General features: G+C 37.6%; 1 protein-coding gene across 3 annotated transcripts in view; it reads left to right on the forward strand.

Moving 5' to 3' along the window:
• The first annotated feature begins 342 nt into the window (after positions 1 to 342).
• CDIN1 (CDAN1 interacting nuclease 1) overlaps positions 343 to 24745 on the forward strand; it is a 205799-nt gene continuing 181396 nt past the window's right edge. For all 3 annotated transcript variants that reach the window (XM_021695509.1, XM_021695508.1, XM_021695510.1), the window contains exon 1: positions 343 to 443. In XM_021695509.1, coding sequence (XP_021551184.1) covers positions 343 to 443 — 101 coding nt within the window. The remainder of the gene's footprint in view (positions 444 to 24745) is intronic.

Below are 24745 nucleotides of genomic sequence, written 5' to 3' on the forward strand. Positions count from 1 at the left end.
AGCCCGCAGCGATTTAGGCGCCACGTCTGTTGACTGCAGCTACTTCCTGGTCGTTTTGCCCTTAACTATCATGGCGGCCGGTTGCCTTCGGCCGGGCCCACTGCGGCTGCTCAGAGAGCCAAGGTAGGGCAATCGGGTCTACAGCCCTCCCCCCGTCGCCGAGCAGCTGGGTGAAGCCTAAGCTGTGCAGCTAGTGGTGAAAGGGGTATAGGAACAAGCCAAAGAAGACTAGGAGCCAGCGCCTTGCCGCTGTGTGCCCACCCCTCGTCTCCCGGCACCAAGGCTGCTGGAGCCCCGGGTGTGTTTTCCTTGTCCCCGCCACTTTCCAGTCCCTGGCCCAACATGATACTGACCAAAGCCCAGTACGACGAGATAGCCCAGTGCCTAGTGTCTGTACCGCCTACCAGGCAGAGCCTGAGGAAGCTGAAGCAGAGGTTCCCCAGGTAAGTGTCCGTCTCTCCACTCGCACAGCGCTTTGCCCGCAGCAGCTGTGCCTGGGCATCCCAGCCAGCGCTTAGGAGCCACGTGTCACACATGAGCGGGGAGGAACAAGAGTGTCTGGTTGTTGGGAGATCAAGGATGTGAAAAGGTTTCTTCTTTCACCTGTCTTCCACAGGAGACTCTTAAATGGATGAATCCCTGGCAGTCTCCCAAGACCTTGAAATTAAATTCAAGTTCAGAAACGTTTATTGAAAACTTGGTGTGTTCTATGTGATGGCTGCACATAGTAGGTGCTTCATAAATGTCTGGTTAATTGACAGATACTAGGAATGAATGATAGGTGGCCGGGCCCCCTCAAAGTGGAAATGCAAATTCTAGATTCAGAAGGAGGAAATGGAAGACCTTTTTCGATTGGCCCCTGGAAACAAACAAGGGACCACAGGCCTAAAGAGGCCTCCTACTGTTCAACTTTGACTCTCTAAAGCAATTAGCTCAAGTGTTTGTCAGTCCAGTCAGAGACTGGTGCGCTAGGGATTCCACTCTTGGGTCAAGACTGGCCATTTTAACAACCATATATACATATATATATACATATATGGTTGTTAAAATATATATATATGTGTGTGTGTATATATATATATATATATATATATATATATACACACACACACACACACATTCCAGGTGTAGTTCATACTTCCCACCCTTGCACAGATAGCACCAAAGAAGTGTTTTCTTGAAGAAAGAGAGATTACTGGATAATTGGTATTAATAGAGTACAAATTGAAGAGTAAATTAAAGGTCTTTATGACCTCTATTTTTTGAAGTAGTCAGTTTTCCTCATCTGTAAAATATTTTTAATATTTTCCAGATAAAATTAAAGGCAATATTTTTCCTTTTATAGTTTTTAAGACTTTTATCAAACTTGCCAACAAGGAACAAAATTGACAGATTGGAATTTAATTTTCTTTCATTAACTCTTGCCAGCTCTGTCAATGAACAATGAAATGGGGGAAGGCTGGTTAGCTGAGGGAATAGGTAGATTTTTCTGGGCAGTTTGAAGATGGAGCTCTTGTTATGTTCTCATATTACTACTGTATTTTTGCTTCTCTTTCTTTTCCTCTCCTCTTTTTCCCCACCTCTTTTTATCTTTTTTTTTTCCCTTGTCACCTTATCTCCATAAGAAGTAACCTCCCCATATGCTTATGGAGGACTTAGGAAGTACACTAATGAAGGAGGCCCTTCGTTAGGGGCACCATGCTCTCTTGCCTATTCTCTTATGCGCTTTTTTCCCCCCTTATTCATGATATGGCCAAATATTTTTCAATTTTCCCAAATACCATTCAGGGAATAACTAACTCTTCTTCCACTGGAAACTTTATTTAGAGAGTCTGTACTACTACTCTGCAAAAGAAGGGATTAAAGGGTCATTTAGCAGCATGAGTGGAAGTTCTGTTAACAGTGTGGTTTTTGGAGTTGACTTCACAGTTTTCATAACGGCACTGTTTTACACTAGGTGGTTGTTGCAAAGGCCTTGAACAACCTTTAGATTTGGTAGTTCATTTTACTAGAGAGTCAGATAAGGACCTCATAGATAATTTCTGGTGGTTCAAATAGGTTAAGTGACTTGTCAAAATCCCAGAGATGTTTAATGGCAAAACAATGTAGAATACAGGTTTCTTGACTTTCAGTTCAGAATTCTACATTAAGCTGTCTGGATTAGTCTTCATATTAATAATAATAAGAGTGACAATTATTTTTTGTTGGCATTTGCATACACTGAGTTCTAAAGAAAAAGTACTGAAATGGTTTTGTTCTTGTTTTTAAGATTTTATTTGAGAGAGAGAGAGGGAGAGAGAGCATGTGCAGGAGCATGGAGGTTGGGGAGCAGGGGGAAAGGAAGAGTGAGGGGGAGAGGGAGAAAGAGAATCCTAAGTAGACTCCATGCCGGGTACAGAGCCTCATGCAGGGCTCCATCTCCCCACCCCGAGATCATGACCAGAGCTGAAATCAAGAGTCAGAAGCTTAACACACTGAGCCACCCAGGCTCCCCAGTACGGAAATGTTTTTTAAAAGTTGCTAAAGTTTTATCTTCCTGATTTTAAAAGTTGTGCATGCTCAGTAAAGAAAACAAAAAGTATTCATAATTGCATGGCCCAGAAAAGTTCTTTTAACATTTTATGTATTTCCGTGTAGTCTTTTTTTCAGTGTAATACTGCCCCTACTAATATAGTTTGTAGGTCTTCCTGTTCTTACTTCACATATTGTGAGCACTTCTCATAAAATTCTTCACAATTTGTTTCAAATAAATAATAATATCACATTCTATATGTACCATCACTTTCTTATTATTGGACATCAGAAGTTTTGTTTTTCTAATTTTCTGATATAGTTGTTATATAATGCCCAGTCTTCTGCTTATTTTCTTACTTTAGATTCACAGATGTGAGAGTGACTGTATCCGTAGTTTCCAGACTTTTTGGTCTCCAGATCTCTTTATGCTCTAAATAAGCCTCAAAGACCCCAAAGAACTTTTGTTTAGATTACATCTGTTGATAGGTACCAAAATACAAATTAAAATTGGGAAATTAAAAAAAATCTTTAATTTATTTAAAAATGACAATAATAAACCCATTTTGTGTTAACATATTTTTATGATTAATAACCATCATTTCAAAAAAGTAGTGAGAAAATGGCATTGTTTTACACTTTTGCAGATCTCTTTAGTGGCTGTCTTAAATAGAAGGAAGACATCTGCTTCTGTATTCAACCTGTTGTAATATGTTGTTTTGATTAAAGAATATGAAGAAACCCTAGCCTCAGACAGATGTAGTTGGAAAAGAGAAGAATAATTTAATAGGCTTTCTAGATAATGTGGATATTTTTGTTACTACATAAAACCTAACAAGTGGTATTTTCTCAAAGGTTAATTTACAATGTAGAATGTGAAACCATATCATGGAGCTTTTCACTCTGTTATATTACAATCCACTGGCCTGTCTTGAACTTTGAGTGGATCTTTCACCCATGCATGATTTTTATCATCCATGCATTGTTTGTTTGTAAAATGTTGGTTATGAGTTATGCAAATCTTCCAAATGTTGTCACCTTTCATTATACATTATCAAAAAATCATATTCATTAATATCCCCACTGATCTCATCAGAAAAGTATGTAAGATTTGAAGCTGTCAGGCTTATGGTGATGGGTGCAGAGTTTTCCAATATTTGAATTTTCCCTTGAAAGCAAATTTTATCATTGCAGCAAATATTATCAGTTGTTCTCTTTGAAGTGACAGGCTCACATTGTTTATTTTTCAGAAAATGTCTTCCAGATACCCAAATCTAAATAATTATACTTTGTTCATTGCTCATTCAAGTAAAAAAGTTGTCCCATGGAAAAAGTGGCTAGTTCAGCTCTACAACAATCATGTAAGTGTTCTCCCTGAGTCAGCCATCATACTTTGATATGCCGTAGATGTGCTTTGTATTTGCTTCTTACTTTGTCATATAGAATGTTAAAAGGATGCATATTCAAAGGTTGAGGTTTAATAAAATTAATAAGTGAATCTTAAGATATTCTTATATGAAACTGGCCTTTTTTTTTTTTTTTTAAGTAAACCCTATGCCCAACATGGGACTTGAACTCACTACCCTGAGATCAAGAGTCAGCATCCTCTACCAACCGAGCCAACCAGGAGTCCCAAACTGGTTTTTTTTTTTTTTTTTTCTTTGTCCTGCAAGTGTGTTGCAGTGAAATTTACCGTGACTCCTAGAACAGTTTGCCTTGATTTATGCGTAGGGGCTAGCAGTTTTACCCACTATTGTTTTTGTATCATCCATGCAGATTTCACACAGGGAAAAAGGTAAATCATGTCTTACTAGTTCCATAAAAATAGTTTTGACTTTGTAGACCCCTGAGAGGGTCTCAGGGACTCCAGGAGTCCACTGGAGTCCACTGACCACACTTTGACAACTATGAGCTATTTCAAATCAAAGGATATGTATATTTTTTTTTTTTTTTTAAAGATTTTATTTATTTATTTGAGGGAGAGAATGAGATAGAGCATGAGAGGGGGGAGGGCCAGAGGGAGAAGCAGGCTCCCCGCCGAGCAGGGAGCCCGATGCGGGACTCGATCCCGGGACTCCAGGATCATGACCTGAGCTGAAGGCAGTCGCCCAACCGACTGAGCCACCCAGGCGCCCAGGATATGTATATTTTGAAGGATTTTGGTGTATATTGACAAATTAGTATCAAAAAGATTATACTAAGGCACCTGGGTGGCTCAGTTGGTTAAGTGTCCAACTCTTGATTTCAAATCAGGTCATGATCTCAGGGTTGTGAGATGGAGCCCCCGCCGTCCCTTGGGCTCTGAGCTAGGCCTGGAACCTGCTTAAGATTCTCTCCCTCTCCCTGTGCTTCTCCCCCCACCTCTCCCCTGCCTCTCTCCCTCTCAAAAAAAAAGAAGAAAAAGAAAAAAAAAAGATTATACTAATCCTATTACTACCAGGGCAGGGGAGTATCTGTCTCTACAACTTTGGCCAGCATTAAAGAGTGTCATTATTTAATCTTTAGTATGATTGATCAAGAGTGACATTTTGTAATTTGCATTTTTTATTATAGTGCATTGTGTATTTCCCCAGTTGTTTATTGACCATTTAACTTTCTTCTTTTTGAGTTACCTGCCTGCTGTCCTTTGTCTAATTTTATATTGGAGTGTTTGCTATTATTGTTTATTGATTTGTTATTGTTTAGTGATCTGCATATGTTAAGGATGTTGATCCTTTACATGTCATATCTGTTGCAGATATTTTCCCAGTTGTTTGCTTTTAAATATTGTTCTATTTTTTATTTTTTTAAAGTTCTTTTTAAAGATTTTATTTATTTATTTGAGAGAGAGAGCGTGCGTGAGTGGGGGCTGGGGGGTTGGAGAGGCAGAGGGAGAAGCAGACTCCCCCTTGAACGGGCAGCCCACTATGGGGCTCCGTCCCAGGACCCTGAAATCATGACCTGAACCGAAGGCAGACCCTTAACTGACTGAGCCACTGAGGTGCCACTTTTTCTGTTTTTTATATGCTTAACTTTAAGTTTATCCTTTTTTGCTGAGAAAGTCCTGTCCTGTCCTAAGACATGAAAACTAAATCTTCACCTAAATTTTCTTCTAGATTCTTTGTGGCTTTCTTTCTTATTAATTTTTTAATTTGTCTAGCTAAAAGGTAAAGATGTGGCTTAATCCCCACCCCCCCCATACACTCACTATGGCTTCTTGCTAGCCTCACTTATCCATGACTTCCTTGTTTTCACTGAAATTACAAATTTATGTCTTTACAAGTCACTAGGTTGAGCCTATGCAGTCCTCTTAACCCTCTGGTTTTATAATCGTTCAATTTAAAATGAAGGGATAAGGCTTTATGATGTCTAATATTGTACAGCTCCAAAATTCACCCTCCTATTCTTTTCTGATCTGCAGTTTTACAGATAATGGACCCTTTGGGCCCAAGAATATAGGGCATACTGTATCTAAGTACTTGCTGAGGATACATTCATTGATTTGCATCTCCCAGCTTATTTCCTGGACCTCCTTATTCAGGTAGAAGCCCCCCAGCCCAGTCAGGTTATATTTTACATTTTTTTTTCCTGCCTAAACATTACATATGTATCTGATTTTAGTCATTCTTTGAGAGTTCCCATATACAGTTCACCCAGGTTCCCCTAGTGTTAACCTCTTACATAACCATAGTACAATTATAAAAATCAGGAAATTAATTTTATTGTAGTTCGGTTAATTAATCTATAGGCCTGTTTTGAACTTTTGCTGGATTTTTCACTAACATCCCTTTGCTATTCCAGGATCACACATTACATTTAGTTGTCATATCTTCTTAGGCTCCTCCAGCCGGTGGCTGTTCCTTACCATTATTTTTTGTCTTTTATGATCTTGACAGTTTTGAAGAGTACTGGCCAATTATTTTGTAGAATGTCCTTTGTACTTGATGTTTTGTCATGATTAGATTGAGGGTAAACCTTTTTGGCAAAAATACCCCAGAAGTGCTGTTGTACCCTTCTCCGTACATCATCTCAGGGGGTGCATGACTTTTTATGTTTTATTGCTGGTAAGGTTAACCTTATTCACTTGGTTAAGGTGTGATGTCTGCCAAGTTTCTCCATTATAAAATTACTACTATTCCCTTTCCAATAATTACCTTGTGGGGATATCCTTTGAGTCTATGCAAATATTCTTTTTCTCATATCACACTTTTCTGTTGATATAAGCATCCATCAGTGGTTCTTGCTTGAAATTGTTATTACCGGTATTTGCCTAATGGTAATTTTCCTATTTCTCTCACTGGAATACTCTTTCAACTAATATCATTTACTACCACCATTTCATGTGAAACAATCCATCACACAGTCAGCCCATGATTTTCACTGGTACTTGCAGTTCATTCACCTCTCTTGGCATTTTGTCTGTCATAATTCACTGTGTGCTCACTATGTCTGCGGCACTATTCGAGTATTTTTTAGAAAACAGATAAGACATTGTAGTCATTAATTTTGAATAACTTGTAGTCTGAGGAAAGAGTTTAAGACATATCCAGTAGCCGTAAATTATTAGAATCACAGAATCCACAAAGAATTTGTGGAACATTTACTACATGTATCTTGAGTCAAGTGGGTTTCTTTGAGGAGATATGCCTTGGTTAGAAATTCTTTTGCTGATAAACTAAGCCCTTTGGCACAAATTTAATTTTTCCCTGAGTTCCCTTGCCGTGCATTAGTTATTTGGTTGCTATTTATGCCTATACTAACGAGTCAGAAGTCAAACTCTTGATACCATACATCTCTAAGCAAGCGTCTTTACATTACAGCTATATCTTTTCCCTTAGAGATTCTGGCTCAGCTGTTTCTAAGAGTGCCTTCCCCATTATGTTTTCTGTCTCGGCCCACAACACCTACTGTTTTCCCACTCCTGGGTCATAGTATAGGCAACCATTTACTCATATGAGGCTGTTCCTAGATAAATCTCACAAGGAGTAGTTAAAAACTTGTTTGGCCGGGCTCCCTGTATTTAAACCAATAGAGTTGGTTCGTTTTCTTGAGATCTTCACCTACTTTTACCTGAGAACTGGAGGTAGGGCTGGCTGTATTGTGTATTTGCCAGGGTAGAACTTAGTGGTAGTTGATGGTGGACCTAGGGTCTGGTCTAGTTAGGAGTGGAGTAGCTAAGGGACTTGCTTGGGACAAGCACAGTTTTATTTAAGTTTTACCTTTGTTCAGGGTGTCTTAGTTTATTTTGGTGCTGCTGTTGACTACAGTTACCCTTTTTTGAATAATGTTACCCCCCACCTCCAGTGATGCATTTTAAGCTATTCTCTTGATCCATGGGGAGTCTTGTATTCCGTTGTGTTTTGCTTCCTATAACAGTTTGTTCTTGGGGAATGACTTGGTTTTGCCACCTTTATCTGAGTCACAGTTGCCTCATCTGTAAAAAAAAAAAAAAAAAAAGGGATAGAGCTCCACTGCTAAGAAGTAGAAGAGGGATTCAAACCCAGGCAGGGTCCGGCTGCAGACTCTTACTCTTACTCTGTGTATTGCCTCTTGCCATTCAGTTCCTTAAGTCTGTGGTGAGGATTAAGTAAAATAAGGCATGTAAAACACTTAGCATAGTGTAGACGTTCTGATAAGTATTTAATGGATGGTAAATATGATTATTGTTATTATTAGGATTTAGTAGCTGGCCTATAGTAGAAGAAATGTCTGAGTACTAACCTTCCGAAACATATAAAACAAAATTTTGCTTTGATATGGATCAGTTGATTATATGGCTCTGAACACATGGATTTAATCATTAGTTGAATATGGCCCAGATATCAGAAACTTGTCTTAAATCTTTCATAGTAATATATAATGTCATTTAGAAAAAAAAACAAAATCAAACTTTTGAACCCAGATGCACTGATTTTTAAGAATTACGGTAGCACATTGCAGTCTATAATTAGTAGTGATTTACTTAAATTGGAAGATTATTCCTATTCGCCTTGTTCTCACAGTTGAATTGATAGTTGGTTCTCAATTTGTGGTCAATTTTCTATTCTTTTGATAATGCTGTGGTGCACCTGAGTTCCAGAATAATGAATGAGAATAGCTTGTAAAGGGAGAAAAAAATCAGCCTTTTATTGAGCTGGAAATTCTTTTGGTGGTTTTGCTAAGGAAATAAAACGAATTTACATGACTTTCAAAAATAGTACTCATATACTTAGGAAATATATCTAGGAGTATTTTTTTGGTCTTTAGGGCAAATTGGAAAAGAAATTGGCCTAAAAAGTGGCCTAAGAAAAGAATATGGTTATTTCATGTATTTCCTTTAGTCATCTTTTAAAATATGACTTTTTATTTCATAAGATTTCAGGTTTGGGCGCCTGGGTGGCTCAGTTGGTTAAGCGACTGCCTTCGGCTCAGGTCATGATCCTGGAGTCCCGGGATCGAGTCCCGCATCGGGCTCCCTGCTCAGCAGGGAGTCTGCTTCTCCCTCTGACCCTCCCCCCTCTCATGTGCTCTCTCTCATTCCCTCTCTCTCAAATAAATAAATAAAATCTTTAAAAAAAAAAAAAAAGATTTCAGGTTTTTATTTTCTTGTTGCATTGTACACCTAGCCTTAAAGACTCTTCTGGAAGGTTATTTTATTAAGGATATGGCACCTTGTGCTTTGATCAGATATCTGTGCCTTTTTGGATTTTCATGGTTGCAAAAGTAGCTTGAATTTCTACGAAAGAGTATTTGGAGAAAACCTCAGATAATGTTATCTTGAGAAGAACCCATGCTGACTCTATTTCTTATTAGTTTGAGGGGGGAAGTTTTCATGTTATTAGATTATTAACTTCATTTTAAAGTCTATATTCAGACATCAAACTTTAGTCTACTAAGTAATAACTCGTATCAGAATGTTTACAGACACAATAAGGAGGAATTATATATCTCCCTAGGAGAAAAATGTTCAATAGATGTTTAGGGTAATAATATCTTATTATTTGACTTTCAGCAAATGTTGACTGAATTTACCAGTATGTTTTTATTACACCTTTTGTGCAGTTTTGCCATATTGGTTGAATTTTCCTTAAAAACAAAACAATCAATATACAAGTACTTTTCCAGAGTTAAGTAGGAAAAGTGACCTTAATGTATAAAAGTTACATACCGGTGTGAAAATCATATGGGAGATGGGTAAAGAATAAATTTTCCTTTATTTTCAGTTGGCTTTTTCCTGAGAGGAAATGTTTTCAAATGTTTAATTCAAGGTGCCTTTCTCTCTTTCTGCTGTTAGATTTCTTCTCCCATGAGCTGGTACACAGTGAACACAGTAAAGGTGTTGAGGTGCAGCTTCTAACTGAATGACGAGTCTCCATTTCTTAGGGGAACAGAGCACACAGCCAGCTCCAGGATGGTTTGCTCGCTCCATGGGCTTTGAGACCAGCATGGAGCAGTCTGTGCCTTGTGTATTAAAGATAGTAATAGCTGGTCAGAAGTCCAGCTATTACTGGACTTTGGGGTCCAGTAATAGCCTGGCCACTTTGGGGTACTAAATACCTGCCTCTACTTTAGTTCTTTCCTCTTTCTTTCCATCCCTACCTTTCAGGAGGCATCTTGATATAATGTATTTAAGAGTTAATAGTTCTTCTTCATAACTCAAAGCTTCCTTCTTGCCAGGGAACAGTGACAGGATTGACATTGTCAACTTTTTCAAGTGCTTTCTCTTGCCTGAGGGCTGATCTTTTCTGTTCCTTCTGGTTTCAGGACAGTGCATAAAGTTTTTTTATTTGTCTTTTAACCTAAAACAGGATAAATACAAGATTAGAGTTTACAGCTCATGTTTGGTATTCAAATCGTGACCTGATAAACACCTGAAGTATCATTGAGATAATGGAGAGGTCTGCAATTTTCTATCCAAAGCAAAGTGTTAAAATATCTTAAGAATTATTTCCTTATTTCCTTTATGTGTTTTCAATATTGAGATTCAGCTGCTTAAAATGTTTGAAAACTTTTAAACTTAGAGAAATAACTTGAAGACCATGGGAATAAATATTTTGAATCTGAGAAAGCAGTACAAGCAGAGGAAAAAGTAAGTGGATTCATGTTTTTTGATACTGTTATTCAGTCAAATAAGTAAGTACTGGGTCTTTCCCTGACCAGGTGCTGGCACCTGCTAATTGGAGTGATTCTGTATGAAGCTTGGGCTTTTTCCGAGGATGTCCTGGGAGTGGTAGTCATTTACAAGACTAAGACTTAAAAATACATGGTACGTTGTCACCCTCCTCTCCCCTCCAACATAATTCATCTATTTCTCACATATTTATTTTTATTATTGTTGAGACTTGTCCTTTGCTCCAGGCTCAAGAAAGGATGAGCTGTAAACTCTAATCTTGTATTTACCCTGTTTTAGGAAATAGGAGGCATAGCACGCCCTTGATACTTACCAGGGTTATCACTTCATGACTGATGGAATCTCCAAACATGCAGTGAGCACTAGAGAGGATGGCAAAGGTCTAAAGCTTTGTGGTGCAGGTGTTTGGTTAAGCTCACTTAGTAGCTGATTGATATGGTCTTCCCCAAGTCAGGCTAGTGGTATGAAAGATTCAGATTTATACTCCTCAAACTCATGAATTACGTTTGTCATGAATATTTGTGATCACTCTCAGAGGGTCAGGGGATGACCCTGGCGATGTTTAATCTAGGAATGCTGTGGGTACCCAACTCCAGGGCCAGCATGAATAGAAACACAGAGTGAAATCTCTTTGTGGTTTGTCACTCATGGCTGTGCCACATCTTAGCCTCCTGAGATTCTCTAACTTATAGGGTGGTGTTTAAGACTAGTAGGGGAATAAGGCTCTTTGTAGGGATAGCCTTCTTGGTAGATGGGACGTGGGAGAGTAAAGCGTCATTTAAATGCATCTTTATACAATCACATTTGAAATTAGACTGGCAATTTATTTTTTTTCCTCTTTTGTTTCTGTCTATAACTCTTCCAAGCTGATACCATCTTTTGCTCAAGGTATATTACACTGCTATTTGTTTTTGCTGATAATATTGGTAGGGAAAGCTAATAAAATTTGAAATTAACTTGCACTTCAAGCCCCATTTAGCTAAGATAGTAAATGGACTGGGGCTGTGAGAGAGACTCTTCGTTGTATAGCATTAAAAAACCCCACAGACTCTTACAGTTTAGATGTAACAAATAGCTCACAAACATCATTTCTTAACTGGCGAAGTCAACATTATCTGGATTCTTATTTCATGAGGCCAACTAAAATACATATGTAAAAATAAAATACATTTAACCTCCAGTTTATAACGTTTGAATTTTTATTTGCACTGTGGTGGACATACTGGAGACTCTTCCGGCGCAAATCACAAAAGTTTCTCCAGAGGAACCTGCATACCTGTCTCATTATTTTAGATTCAGTGACTTCTAGAGGGTTGGATTGAGATACCAATTAGCCACCATCTAGTCAAATCAGTTAATGTTGTCGACGCAGAAACCGAAGGAAGAGTGCAACCGGGTGATTTGAACAAAGTTACACATCTGGAGGTCAAACTCTCCCTTTGTGCTCTTTAACTAGAGATCTCAGATTCCTGTCTCCTGAGGGGCCAGGCAGGTACCAACAAGGAGTGAATGAATGAAGCTGGCCTGGTTGGGATCATGGCTAAGGGAAAGGACAGTCGTGGGTACTAATGTGGCAATGGCCACCTTATGCCACCTTATGCCCTGTGCCGCCGGGTCTTTTATTCTCTAGAAAGCAGCTCTCTATCTCACTTCTTAGAAGAAATATTCTGAGTTTTAAATGTTGTCACTTTGTTGGAATTTTTAAAGACACTGTGGGCCACTGGTTTCCTGCCAGACAGAACAAGTCTGTGGGCTGAATTTGGCCCACAGCCAGCGGGTGCTGGAGCAGGCTCTTTCTGGCTTGTGCGAGCTGATGATAAGTATCTTTTCCTGACTCTACATAAACTGTGACCTCACGTCCAGTAGCTTAATATCAGCCACGGCGGGAGTGTTTACACCACAGAAATTGGCTAACGTGTGACAAACCTGGGCTCTCCCCACTGCCACCAAAGGCATTTCTTAAGCCCCCCTCACCACTGCATACCATCACCAATTTGAGACTTTTGCATTGCACGTTATGGCCCTATAACATGTCTTTTCCAGAATTTTCTTAACCCAGTTTATTCTGTTTTTTTTTATCGCTTTTTTTTTCTAAAAGGACTCAAAATGCTTACATCTGTATTTCATTTATTCTTACAATATTTTTGTTGGGCTATTCCCCCCTTTTTTTTGTCTAAAGAGAGGATACATATATTTTTTTCCCTACCATAGTGAATGTGGGAACTAGAATGCCAGTTGTGAGCCTTAGCAGTACCTAGTATATTATTGGTATTATGATATATATCATAATGGACATTTGATTGAACTGACCTGAGAAAAATGCTGCCTGGTTAAAAAAGAAAAAAAGCCACATATATATGTCTCATTTAAGGAAAATTGATTCCTTTCGAAATAGATTAATTAGCTAACTTTAGGGATATTACAGTGATTCTTTACTCTCTCTGGGAATTTGGAAATGTTCCAATGGTATACCTGAGGGTTTATCATGTCAGAAATTATTTTTTTGAGAAACTTCAAGCTTAGCTGTTATGTCTTCGGTTGGCGGTCACTCCAGTATAAAAAGAAAATAAGGCATCTCTGTAATTATAATGAAAAATAAATGGGAAGATACCCAGTTGATTATAATTTGATTTTGTCCAATTTTATAAAGATTCAATTATCACATGTTCAAATGTGTTTCTTTTCTACGTTTAAAGTGTCAGTAATAAAGTAATATGACAATATATAGCTAAAACAAATGGATAATAAAATTAACAACATTAGGCAAGAATATGTGCCTTTTAGAATAGCAAGAGAAATTCTTTGTGGGGATAAGCCCACATGAGTGGGCTGGCCAAGTGGTGTTGAGTTTGGCAGAGTTGTCATAGCCTGTGCTTGACTTTGGGTGCTTTATTAGCTCTCTCTGCTTATGGTTAATTATTTTATAAATCGATAGGAGGCAAAACCCATTATTGGGAACTCCAGAAGGTGGTTCAGGTTTTTGTTGTAAAGGCAGTTTTATAAATTGGCTTAAAGAGCTTGGTTCTGGAAATAGACATATGAATTCTGGCTTCATGAGTTACTTGCTGGGTGACCTTGGGTAACTTTCTTCATGGCTTGGTGCCTTATTTATAAAATGGGATTGTTATGAACTTGAAATGTGGTAGTACATATAAAATGAGTAGCATAGTTCCTAATACTGTGCTGAATAAATTTTTGCTATTTCTGTTATTGTTACCATTATTGATTTAAGGATGTTCATTGCAATGGTATTTTTGCTTATAATAATTAGACTCAGAACATCAGAACTGAAAAAATTTTGCCTAAAACCAGCCCCTTTATTTTCTAGGTTTCCAAAGTGTTTTTCATTTTCTCCCAGGATAATAGGAAACCTACTTTTAGTCAATTACAGTAAAGTCCTTAGATGATAGTGGCAACCAAGATGGGATATTTTTTGGGATGACAGATGAGGATATGTAGGTTTAGGTTGATTCTTCTCCCCCCCCCCCCCCCCCCCAGGGTAAGTGAGAATGTTAAAACCTGAAAATTTTTAAGTGTTTTCTTAAATACTTAAGGAAGGAGTCTAATTACTCTTCAAATATAAACTTCCATATTCTGGAATACTTTTATATTCCCGCCCTACCTTGATAGCAAGGTGGTTATGAATTTATGAAAGATATTAGGATGAATACCAGTTTTGGAGTCAGGGTTCTGCCACCAGGAACTAGCTGGAGTCCAGTAATTATGTGAGTTCAGGTGTAAGTCTTCCAGGGCATGGAGATTTTGTGGGATGCTCCAGATCATAATATGAGTGTAAACACTGGTTTTAGTGTTTAATATAGGTATTAATAAATTTGAAGAATGAGTGCTTTTTAAACAATCTTAAAATCTATTCATGCTACTAATACTGATTATGAAAAGGTCTTGTGGTAAACACAAAGAAATTGCATAAACTTTTTAAAGAAAATAGGTATATTGCCCCTTAAGGCTTTGGTTATTAGTAATTACAGTGTATCCTAGAATGCTGCCTGCAAAGAATTTGCTTAATTTATCTTATTTGTGCAGTTCTGCCAATCATATCGTTGGAATAATAATGAATTGGGCAAGATAGTAATTCTTCCCCTTCTTTTTCTATTCTGTTTACTGTAGAGCATATCTTCTAGGTTCTAGGTTGAGGAGAGGCTTTTAGGTTTAGACCTATTTCACACTTCACTTAAGCTACTTAGACCAGATTGGAATAAAGGTATTAAAACTGGTTAGAAATCATTGTGTTTAATAATAATAATACTTAAAAATTTGAATGATACTCTGAAAAATAGTGCCTGTAGCCAAAGGTAATGGAAAGTCATAATTGTACTATGGAATGTATTTTGAGGACAATGCCTTATAACTCTTCTGAAGTGTGAAAACCAGACTCGGTTAGTTTTATTTCATCTGTTAAGGGTGTGTAAGGAGTCTAGATTTGGTACATTGTCATGAAAAATATTTTATTCATGTTATAGCTTTTTGGACAATTGTATTCTGCACTGTATTACAATGGCACAATAAATTGCTGAATATACTGTCTGCTGAATATGACTTTACCATGAAAAATTTGATGCATGGAGAAGGAAAGGTTGGAATATATCAACCTTTTCTGACAAGGGACTTTGAATTTTGACCTAATACAGGTGACCTTTGTGCGCAATAAAAGTGAGCTTAATCTTGAGGTCAAGGTTGAGGTGAATGGCAGAGCTTATGCTGATTGTGGGTACTTTGGAGCCTACCCAGCTATTGGCTAAATGGGAGTATGACACTTTTTTTTTTTTAATTTTTAGCATTTTCAGGAGCTTATTTATAGCAAGTTGTTTAGCTCTTTAACACTACCCCATTTCCTCAAAGCTCAGCTATCTGTTTAGTTGTGGTAAGTTCGTCTGTTTATTTATAAAGTTTACTGTTTCTGAGTGAAAGGTATGAGTGTGCTATTATTTACTGTTCCATAGATAAGCCATAGCTAAAAATAAAAATGTTCTTAATGGCTTAAAGAAAAGACAACTGACATATATAACCTTGGAAATGAAAATATATCTTCTTTTAAGAGGTTTATTTCTTTGAGAAGTTGAACTCTTATTATCTAACTTTGGAACTGTCAGAAGAATTTTTAAGTAGTTTGTACATTTATCTAGATTATAATTAACCGAACTCTCATGAATTATTGTCTTAAAAGGTTTAGATGATTTAGAGATGGGTTATTCCCTTGAAAGTTCCTTTGAAATGTATCCACTAATGCATTTACATTAGAATATTACATGATATAAAATATTTTAAAGGTTTTTCTTGCTGTACATAAAAGGAAAATTATTTTAAAACACAAATTTCACTATTAAATATCTCAACTGTTTTGTCATAGGTAAATTACATCTTAGCAAACATCAGAAAAGAAAAAAAAAACCTGTCAATGTTGTATTGTCTGAATATTGTCTGAACTTAGTGAATATTCTGCCCAAATAATTGTTAGAAGCAACAAACAGCTCAGGGGAGAGTGTCAGAGCCTCTAATGGAAAGAACTTCTACTCTTTTAATCGAGCCTGCAAAATATATTCCCTGGGACTGATCAGCTCTGAAGCACTGAGGTTTGATGATTGGAATGGCAGGAAACCATGCTTTCAGGACATAATGAATTGACGAGGCCATCCATCATTTGTTAGCATACTCTGAAACGTGGGCTATGTGTGCAGAGGCCTGTGATTTAGTAAATACTTGGGAGATGAATAGAGCTTACACACAAGGGAAGATATTGCTGTCCTTCAGCAGCCTGAGACCCAGGCGCCTGCTGAGAAGGCCATCTGACGGCACATCATCAGTAACCGGCCTGTCACAGTCAGCGGTGCCCACCGACCATCGCCAGTATATTAAATGCATTTTTAATATCTGCTTCAGTAGATTTAATGAAGAAAATTTAGTTTCCATACTCCAAGCACTGCTTCTTCAAGTGTTCTAAAGCATGGACTCTTGCCTACATAAGAAAGGGGGAAGACCATGTCGGCAGTTGGGAGAGTTGATGGAAAAGGACACCCAGACAAAATAATGTGCAAATAAAAAATGCTTCTAGCGGAGTTGGCATCTTGTTGATGTAAAAAAGCTCCTTTTTTTTTTTTTTTTAAAGTGGCTTTTGATTAGTTCCTTATATCCTAATTCCCTTTTCTCACAGGCCCTTTCCCTAGGAGGGTTGAACCTACTGGTAAGAGATGTCAGCCTTCTGATCAGAAAGGAAATATTAGAAGGTGAATATTATGGTTTGGCATAATTTGGATAGAGAGACTCAATTTTAAATTAGTTTGTGTTTTGAGATACTGTTTGATTCTTAGGATTTTTGCATGAAGATATAAATATAAAGTAGGATTTTTCTTACCTAGTTACTTCCACATTTTTTAACATTGAACTTTACTCATTAATCAAGTTAGTATAGTTTTGTCTGGTGTCATACAGAACAACTCAAAATGAATGAAAAAAAGTAGTTGTCATCTTGATTAAAGAGTGCTCTTCTTAGACTATAATGTTTCTTTAAAAATTGTAATTCTAAAATGTTCTATTTTTGTATTCCGGCATGTAGATTCATTCTTTTTAATGAGTTTCAGTGTTGACATTATTTACTACAAAACAGCAAGACAACCAATTAGATATTGTTGCAAGCATGCACTTTAAGGGTTTCCCCTCTTGTTTAAAAAAAAAAATACAGAATATGCTCTCATGTTCACAGAAGAAGAAGCTACGGAATGGGACCTATAAATCTGATTCCTGCATGTGTCAAAACAGTAATGTATTAAATGCATATTATTATAAAAATTTAAGACATGTCTTAAACACACTTACATTTTTATAACACATGGCAATATTAAATAATACATTTCCTTGTTAGCATCTGTTTGCCGTCATTGTTGGCAAGGCCTATGATTTATTGCTTAAATTAATGACCAAGACCATTTTGGACCTGATATATGCCCCTAAGCTTATTACATCACTAAATAAAATAAAATGTATGCACTTGTGACAGAGTTATTTTTATAATTGTTTATCCCTTTAAGTGCCCTATTCAGTGATTCACTGAAAGGTTCATAATGGTTGGCTTGTAACCAGAAAATAATCTCAGAAAGGTAAAACATATTTCTTGTCTAGAAATAAAATACCAGAGTGATGGTGATGATAGGGGTCCCAGCAAGAATTTGCAACACTCAAACCCGTTGTTCTTCAGTGCGCTCAATTAACTCTTGCTGAATTTTTTTTGATGCATGCCTCCCTCCCCGCCCATTTTAAAAGCTATCTATTATTACTACAGCTCGTCTTCATATACACCCTTCAATATGGGTGAGGTGGTTTTGCTCTGACATAAAGCTGCAAGGGTTAAATTGTTTTTTACTGATGATTTTTCAGGTGCCGTTCTCACCATGCATGAAACTGAGCAAGGTTATTTCCCTCTTATTCATTCTTTTCTTTTGTGAGATTGGAGCTTTACTGTTTTTATATTGAACTCTATTTGACTTCATAGTCTTTATCTTTCCTTTCTGAGGGTGCAGTATGAGAGACCCTTTAGTATTCCTGCAGTAACCTGTTATTCATCTAGAGTCACTCTGCTGCCCGACTTGTAAGACAATACAATATGGCTTCGTGGGTTCCTACTGCACATGAAGTATCTCATTGACTGTCAGCGCGCCTGTCACATGATGGTGGTAAGGCAAAGTTTTGGGGAAGCTTAAGCCTTGCTTCTGGACCGCAGTGTCTATGCCTTGAAACAGATGGAGGCCCTTTGGGTACCTGAGAGTAATCCTTGTGGGAAGATGATTATTTTGTAGATATCTTGGGGTGATTATTGCTTATAACTGAAAACAAAACTTAGTTCCTGAGAAAGATCTTTTTCTTGTCTTCATCTCTTTTTACCGCATTTTAAACCAAACAGTTCATTGGAAATCGAAACAGATTTTGTTTTTTGTTTTTGTTTTTTTCCTTAGTATTCTTTCCCAAGGAACTTGATCTGGTAAAATTTTTAATGGTTCTCTCAAAAATGATCAGGCCAACGAACATTTGTGATTTTCTTGAAGAGCTATATTGGCCTTTTCTACCTCAGGCTCTCATCTCCCATCTCTGATCTTTTTATCTTCCTTTTTGTCTCATCTTCCTTGCCTGGGAGACCTTTCTCCAGATGAAACATTTTAAAGGAAAATTGATGATGAATGAGAGTCTTGAGTGCCCATATCTAATTCCCTCTCTCTCTCTCTCTCTCCTGTTCCCTCCCCTACTTTTTTTTTGTCCTTTGAATATTTGAATATTGGTTTAGATCCACTAAGAATTTTGTTGTTGTTGTTCATTTGGAATGTATACGTTCCTGTCTTTTGCTTTCTATTTGATTGATTGTGAATTCCTCAAGGTTAGGAGCCATGTGTTTTGCTGCCATTTTATCTTCCAATTCTACCATGGTATTGTGGTATTGTGGTCCTTTGTGCAGTCAGTGAATTCCTACTAACTTTCTAATATGGGTCAATGCTTATTTCTATGATCTCTCTCTCTTTTTAAGACTTATTTATTTATTTGAGAGAGAGAGAGACAGCACTAGCAGGAGAAGCAGAGGGAGAGAGAATCTGAAGCAGACTCTGTGCTGAGCATGAAGCCTGACTCGGGGCTCAATCCCATGACCCTGAGATCGTGACCTGAACCAAAACCGAGAGTCGGACGCTTAACCGACTGTGCCACCCAGGCGTCCCTCTATGATCTCTTTTGCGGAGGAGAGAATTTAAAGGTGTGTTTCTTCATTTTGGCCACTACTGTTCTGTCTAGTACCATACAAAGGAGTTGCTATTCTTTCCTAAGATTGTTTCTTAAGCTCCCACTCCCTGGGTTAGGATGTTTAAGTCCTATTTAAAAATATTAAAATATTCAGTAGGCAGCTAAGTGCTTAGCCTAGTGTACTACTTAACACTAAATGAAAGTAAAATATAACACAGACATGGAGCCATTTGTTATATTTTAGTAGATGAAGCAATGGCGGTGTAAACCTTAACCTTGTAATTTTGTGAGTTCCACTTTATCATGTAGCTGTAAGGGTAATCAAAATAAATCACAGGAGATGAATAAATATTTTCTAGTGCTTTCTCTGTGCTTTCAGAAGTGATGTTTGATCCATGAAATTTTAGTAAGTGTATTAAATAAAACAATATGATGTGCACTGTGTCAGATCTGATAAATTATTCGGTATAGGACATTTATACAACATATGTTGAGCTGCTACATGAACAGCTTTTAATGACTATAAATTATGTTAATCTGTCTTGCCATTTTTACATTTTGTTAAAAATCGCACAATTTGTATTGTAGATATTTATATATATGTTTGCGGGGGTGGGCAGGGAGAAGAAGAAGGCATAAGAAGGCACAGGTCATCTCTGCGATGTTCTGACAGTGATCCGGGGCTCCTCAGCTGTGCAGTGTACATAACACAGATGTTGGGGAGTCATCTGTCAGCCATGCCTCTCCTATGGAGTTAAAGTTCTAGAGGGAAAAGAATTTGACACAGTGCTGTCACTGTTACATTTTCACAATAGAAGAGCATGCAAATATTGAACCTCCTGCTTAGCAGTAGTGCCCTGTCTAATGTCTGTGCTAGTTAGAATAAAAAATCATGGGTGCATCTTGGGCTCAGAGATCTGACAAAGGTCATGCTATGTTGGGCATTTGAATTGGAAATTGTCTGGACTTAGATTTTATAAAACTCCCACTGTTGTGTGTGGGGAGAATTTCAGCAGGGTTTTGTCCCTGGAGAGGCCTCTTAGGCCCTTTTCTGTCCTATGAATGAATTTAGATGTGAGGGTTACTCCTGCTTTAAAACTGTTAAGTTCATTTTGCATACATCCCTAGAGAGAAAAACTGGCAGATGCTTTTGTCTTGGAAGTGTTTAAAAGAAAACTGCAGAGCAGGAACAAGAGAGAAAAGGGGCCCTGTGTGGAGTCCCAGAACATTTTGGAAATGGCCAATATGCAGTTTTCATCAGTACGAAGGCGGGGTGCAATATGGTGCCTGTGGCTCACAAGGGAATATGAATGTTGATTAAGCATACTCCCAGGCTTTGAAATTCTGAAAGCAGTGTCAGAATAATGGATGTTGAGCAAATGTCAAGCATTTGTTAATTTCTCTGTTATTTGGAGTTTATCTACCATGATCAATCAAATAAACTAGTGCTTCTCTCTTGTGGCATGTGTCATTGATATGGTGATGAGGTGGCTAGAGAGACCTTCTGCTTTTTTTCCAGGTAACAGATTATAGAGGGGTAGACAGAGCTTTTCAGTTGAAGATTTGTTTATGGCTTGGTTTAGTAGAAATTTCGATATTAACTAAGTATTTTGAGAGTGATATAAAAATCTGCAGCCACATGCAAAAGATACTAACTAATGCCATTTACACCAAAAGAGCTGGTAGTGGTGTTATGGTTTGCATTGAAATAGAGTTTTCTTAGTTTACGAAACTTTGGTGTAAAATTGGGTGAAAGAAATTCGATACCGGAAGAATTCGGGCTTATTAACATTTGTAGATAGAGTTTTGGATCTGTTATTATTTTTGTCTCCTCTCCCCGCCAGTTTCAATTAATTCTAACACAGCTATTGACTTTAATCCTTGAGAGATGGTCAGTAGCTTTGCTTCATGTGGTTCAAAGTAATTTCTTTCTATTATTTTTAGGAAGCAATGCTACAGTGTTTTGATGTCCCCGATATAAATGATCAAAAGGTCCTTTCCAGCAGTTACCGGACTGCAAATTATGGTGAAGTACTAACATTCCACGGGGTGAGGAATAGTTTTCCTTTTAGAGTATGAGTGGCCTTACCAACCAGGATTTCATTAAGGGTTGACACTAGCTACCACGTTTAAATGTTCTACCCCCAGGAAAGTGTAACTTGGACTGCAAGGGGGTCTTTGTGTGAAACTGCCACGGCTAGAATTGAGGCAGGCTTGTAATTAGAGATTTGGCTTTTTTTTTTTTTTCTGTTCCCCATTTTCTTCTCATAATCTGAGGCATATAGCTCACATGGTTCAGATGGAAACTAGTACTATCCTTACAAACCCGGATCATGTGAAATAGGTGCCTTTATGATTTTTGGCATGTTCATTCTATAAAATTGGACCCCCCTGAAGTCATCTGCACCCTATTTTTAAGCCCCAGTGAACTTTTCCTTCAGGGGATATACAACTGGGCAGCTACAGGGTATTCATCCCATGAACTGTCTATGTTGTTTCTGGAGGACTCTTTTGATTTACTCAACCTGCCATATGTCTGAAATATTATGGCAGTTTCCAAAGTAGAAAGTCTTCAACTTCGTTTTCATGTTAAGATGCTTTATCTTAATAGTCTCCACTGGGCCTTTGGTTTTGGCCTTCCCTGGGACTAGAACCCCTAACCCTCTGAGTAAAATCTTCATATCCTGCCTGATACACGGTGCCAATGAATTCAACCACTGCAGAGCCTCCAGCATCACAAAAACAGACAGCACTGCAGACTGGCTTTTCTAGACTTCCCTCTGAAGACTCATCATTACCATGCCCTGCACACAGCATCACTGAATCATTTGCTTACATCACACACCAAAACTCTCAGCCTGCTATTGATATACAGCTCCCAAATTTATTTTTTACTTGTGGTGATAAAGCTGTTGTTCCTAGTTTAGATTAGAAAAACATGGAAAATCTTGTTATATTGTTGAAACTTACTGTGTAATAGTAGGAGAAAAGGAGTGTGAAATCAGAGTGTGAATTTAATTCTTAACCATATGTACTCATGAGTGCCTCTGAGCACTCCCGTGGAAGGTGCTGGTAGTTTTGGTAGGTAGTGTCCCCCAGCACCTGCCAAGCTATTAGGCACTGTCTCTTGGCTTCCGTTTAGCTCTTCTAATGTCCACGTATCACTGAACTTTCCTCTTCCCTCTCATGTATTACCACCAAATAATGACTCATTAAAAAGAAAAAAAAAGTGATAGGACGAATATTGGCTCCTACTGGACACACATTCTAATGCTAACCAAAGTGCTTTTGGGGTTCCACATTAGCAGGTGTTTTTAGAGCATGTGGCACAATCTTTTAAATATCTTCAGTAGTGACAGACTTTGGGAATGGATCCGGTATTTGGAGATAGGCAAACATCAGGAGGTTTGATAAATAAGAGGGCAGGTGACCACAAGGTCTGGAAACCTAATTATTTTGCCACGTGTTGCAATTCAGTAATGAATAAACTTTTTATTATATGTCTGTTTTTCTAGTCTTGGTGGCCACCCTGTATTTTGGTTAAGATACGAGCTGTGACTGTGAAGTTGACTTGCTTGTGTGACTCGTAAAGTGGTTCTAAAGTGATCCCTAAAGATAAGTTCTATTTTGAGTAAAGGCAGCATCATTGAGGATGAATGTATAAGCCTCACTCCTTCTCCAGGATGATTATTTTGGCCAAAAATAATTTGAGTGAATTAGTTCTTGTCTGCTGGCTGAAAAAGGCCATTTTGTTACTTTATTCACATACTGAGTGTGTAGATTCTCTTTCCTTAAAACTATTAGCCATTATTTTATACCCTTCTCTTCTCTGGGCTCTTCAAATGTAGATTAACTACTAAGAGGCTAAAGACACATTTCCTCCCAATCCGTTCCATTACCCACTTACCTGGTGGTTGTTAGGAAGTGATAAAATTCCTGAAAGGCAGAGACTTTTTAGGGGAGGCAGAAGAGTGAAGGGTTAGATAACTAAACTAGCCAGTCCTTGAATACCAGAGAAGTGGCTCAATATGGGATTTTCAGTTAATCAAAAAAATTTAAAACAAACAAACCAAAAAAACCATTTTTTTTAAAGGAAAGGGGACTGTAGTAATTCCAGAATTTCATCCTACAGCTTAAGACACATTTTCATAAAACTGCCCTTTCTCCGGTGGTAATGGTAGAGCGGATGGAATTACTTGTTTAGGCCTCTGGTTGAGTTCAAGTTTGAAGTATGATGAAAATTTTCCTTTATTTTTATTTTCTCTTTGTGTTTGGTATGTGTTTTTATTTGTCCAAGGATTGCACTTAATTCAGGCTAACAGTATGAGGTCCTTTTCTCCTGTTACATCGTTGAAACTCATGCTTTACCTCAGAATAAGGAGGTTAAATTCTTCATTCCCTTTGGAAGGGAATTACACCTGCTGTAGAGTTGGGAGAATCACTTTTATAAAAGGCTAAAAAAAGAGGGAGACGGAGCCCTGAAAAGAGAGTTATTGTCTGTTTCTTTTGCAGTTTCACGGTGGGAGGAAACGGGTCAAACATTTTAAAAACTGCATTTGTGAGACATTAGTAAATCCTTTACTAGGTTTGGTGAGGATTGATTGAACATTTTTTTGGTCATGTTTAAATCATAGCGATAGGACTTTTAAGTATCTAAGTGTTGTTAGACATTACTTAATGCTTAGTAATTTATCTGGTTTTAAAACTGTTTCAGCAAAACATTATTACAAGTTCCTATAGCAAACACTGTCAAAACCTTGAGGCTTTTTGGTATTCAAACAACTAGTTAGGGGGTGATCTAAACTTAGGCAGCCTGCCTTGTGCTTCAGTGATCAGTTCCATCACGAAGAGGGTAGTTATACAGCGCTCTGTGCACTTGACACATGCAAATGCTAAATACAGTAGCAGCATGAGGTCTCTGTCATTAACAGTAATTTATGTAATGAAAGCCACCTGGCTGTTTTTTATAATTAATTGCTTGTAAATAATAAATTTAAATATAATTTATAGTTTTCTAAATTTGATTACTATATAGGCCCAACAACAAAACTAAAACAATTGGCAATTCCATAATTGAGTCCCATGATTTTTAAAAGGAGATATGTATAAAAGTATAGATACACACACACACACACACACACACACCTATATATATAAAAGTATAGATATACATATACATATATATCTCCCTTTAGGAAATATTTTCACTAAGAAATATGTTTATTTAAATATATCAGGTGAAATGTCAGGTGAAAATATGTTTTGGAGGGGAATGGTAAGAATGTAATCAAGTCCTGCTGGCTTTTTTTGAGTTGTCATGCTAATTTTGAAATACTCTCCCTGATTTATTTTTTATATTATTATTTCAGTCAGCCTTGTGAAAGTATACACATAATTTAAGACACAGAA

Source organism: Neomonachus schauinslandi, chromosome 9 (assembly GCF_002201575.2).
Source record: "Neomonachus schauinslandi chromosome 9, ASM220157v2, whole genome shotgun sequence".
Classification (NCBI taxonomy): domain Eukaryota; kingdom Metazoa; phylum Chordata; class Mammalia; order Carnivora; family Phocidae; genus Neomonachus; species Neomonachus schauinslandi.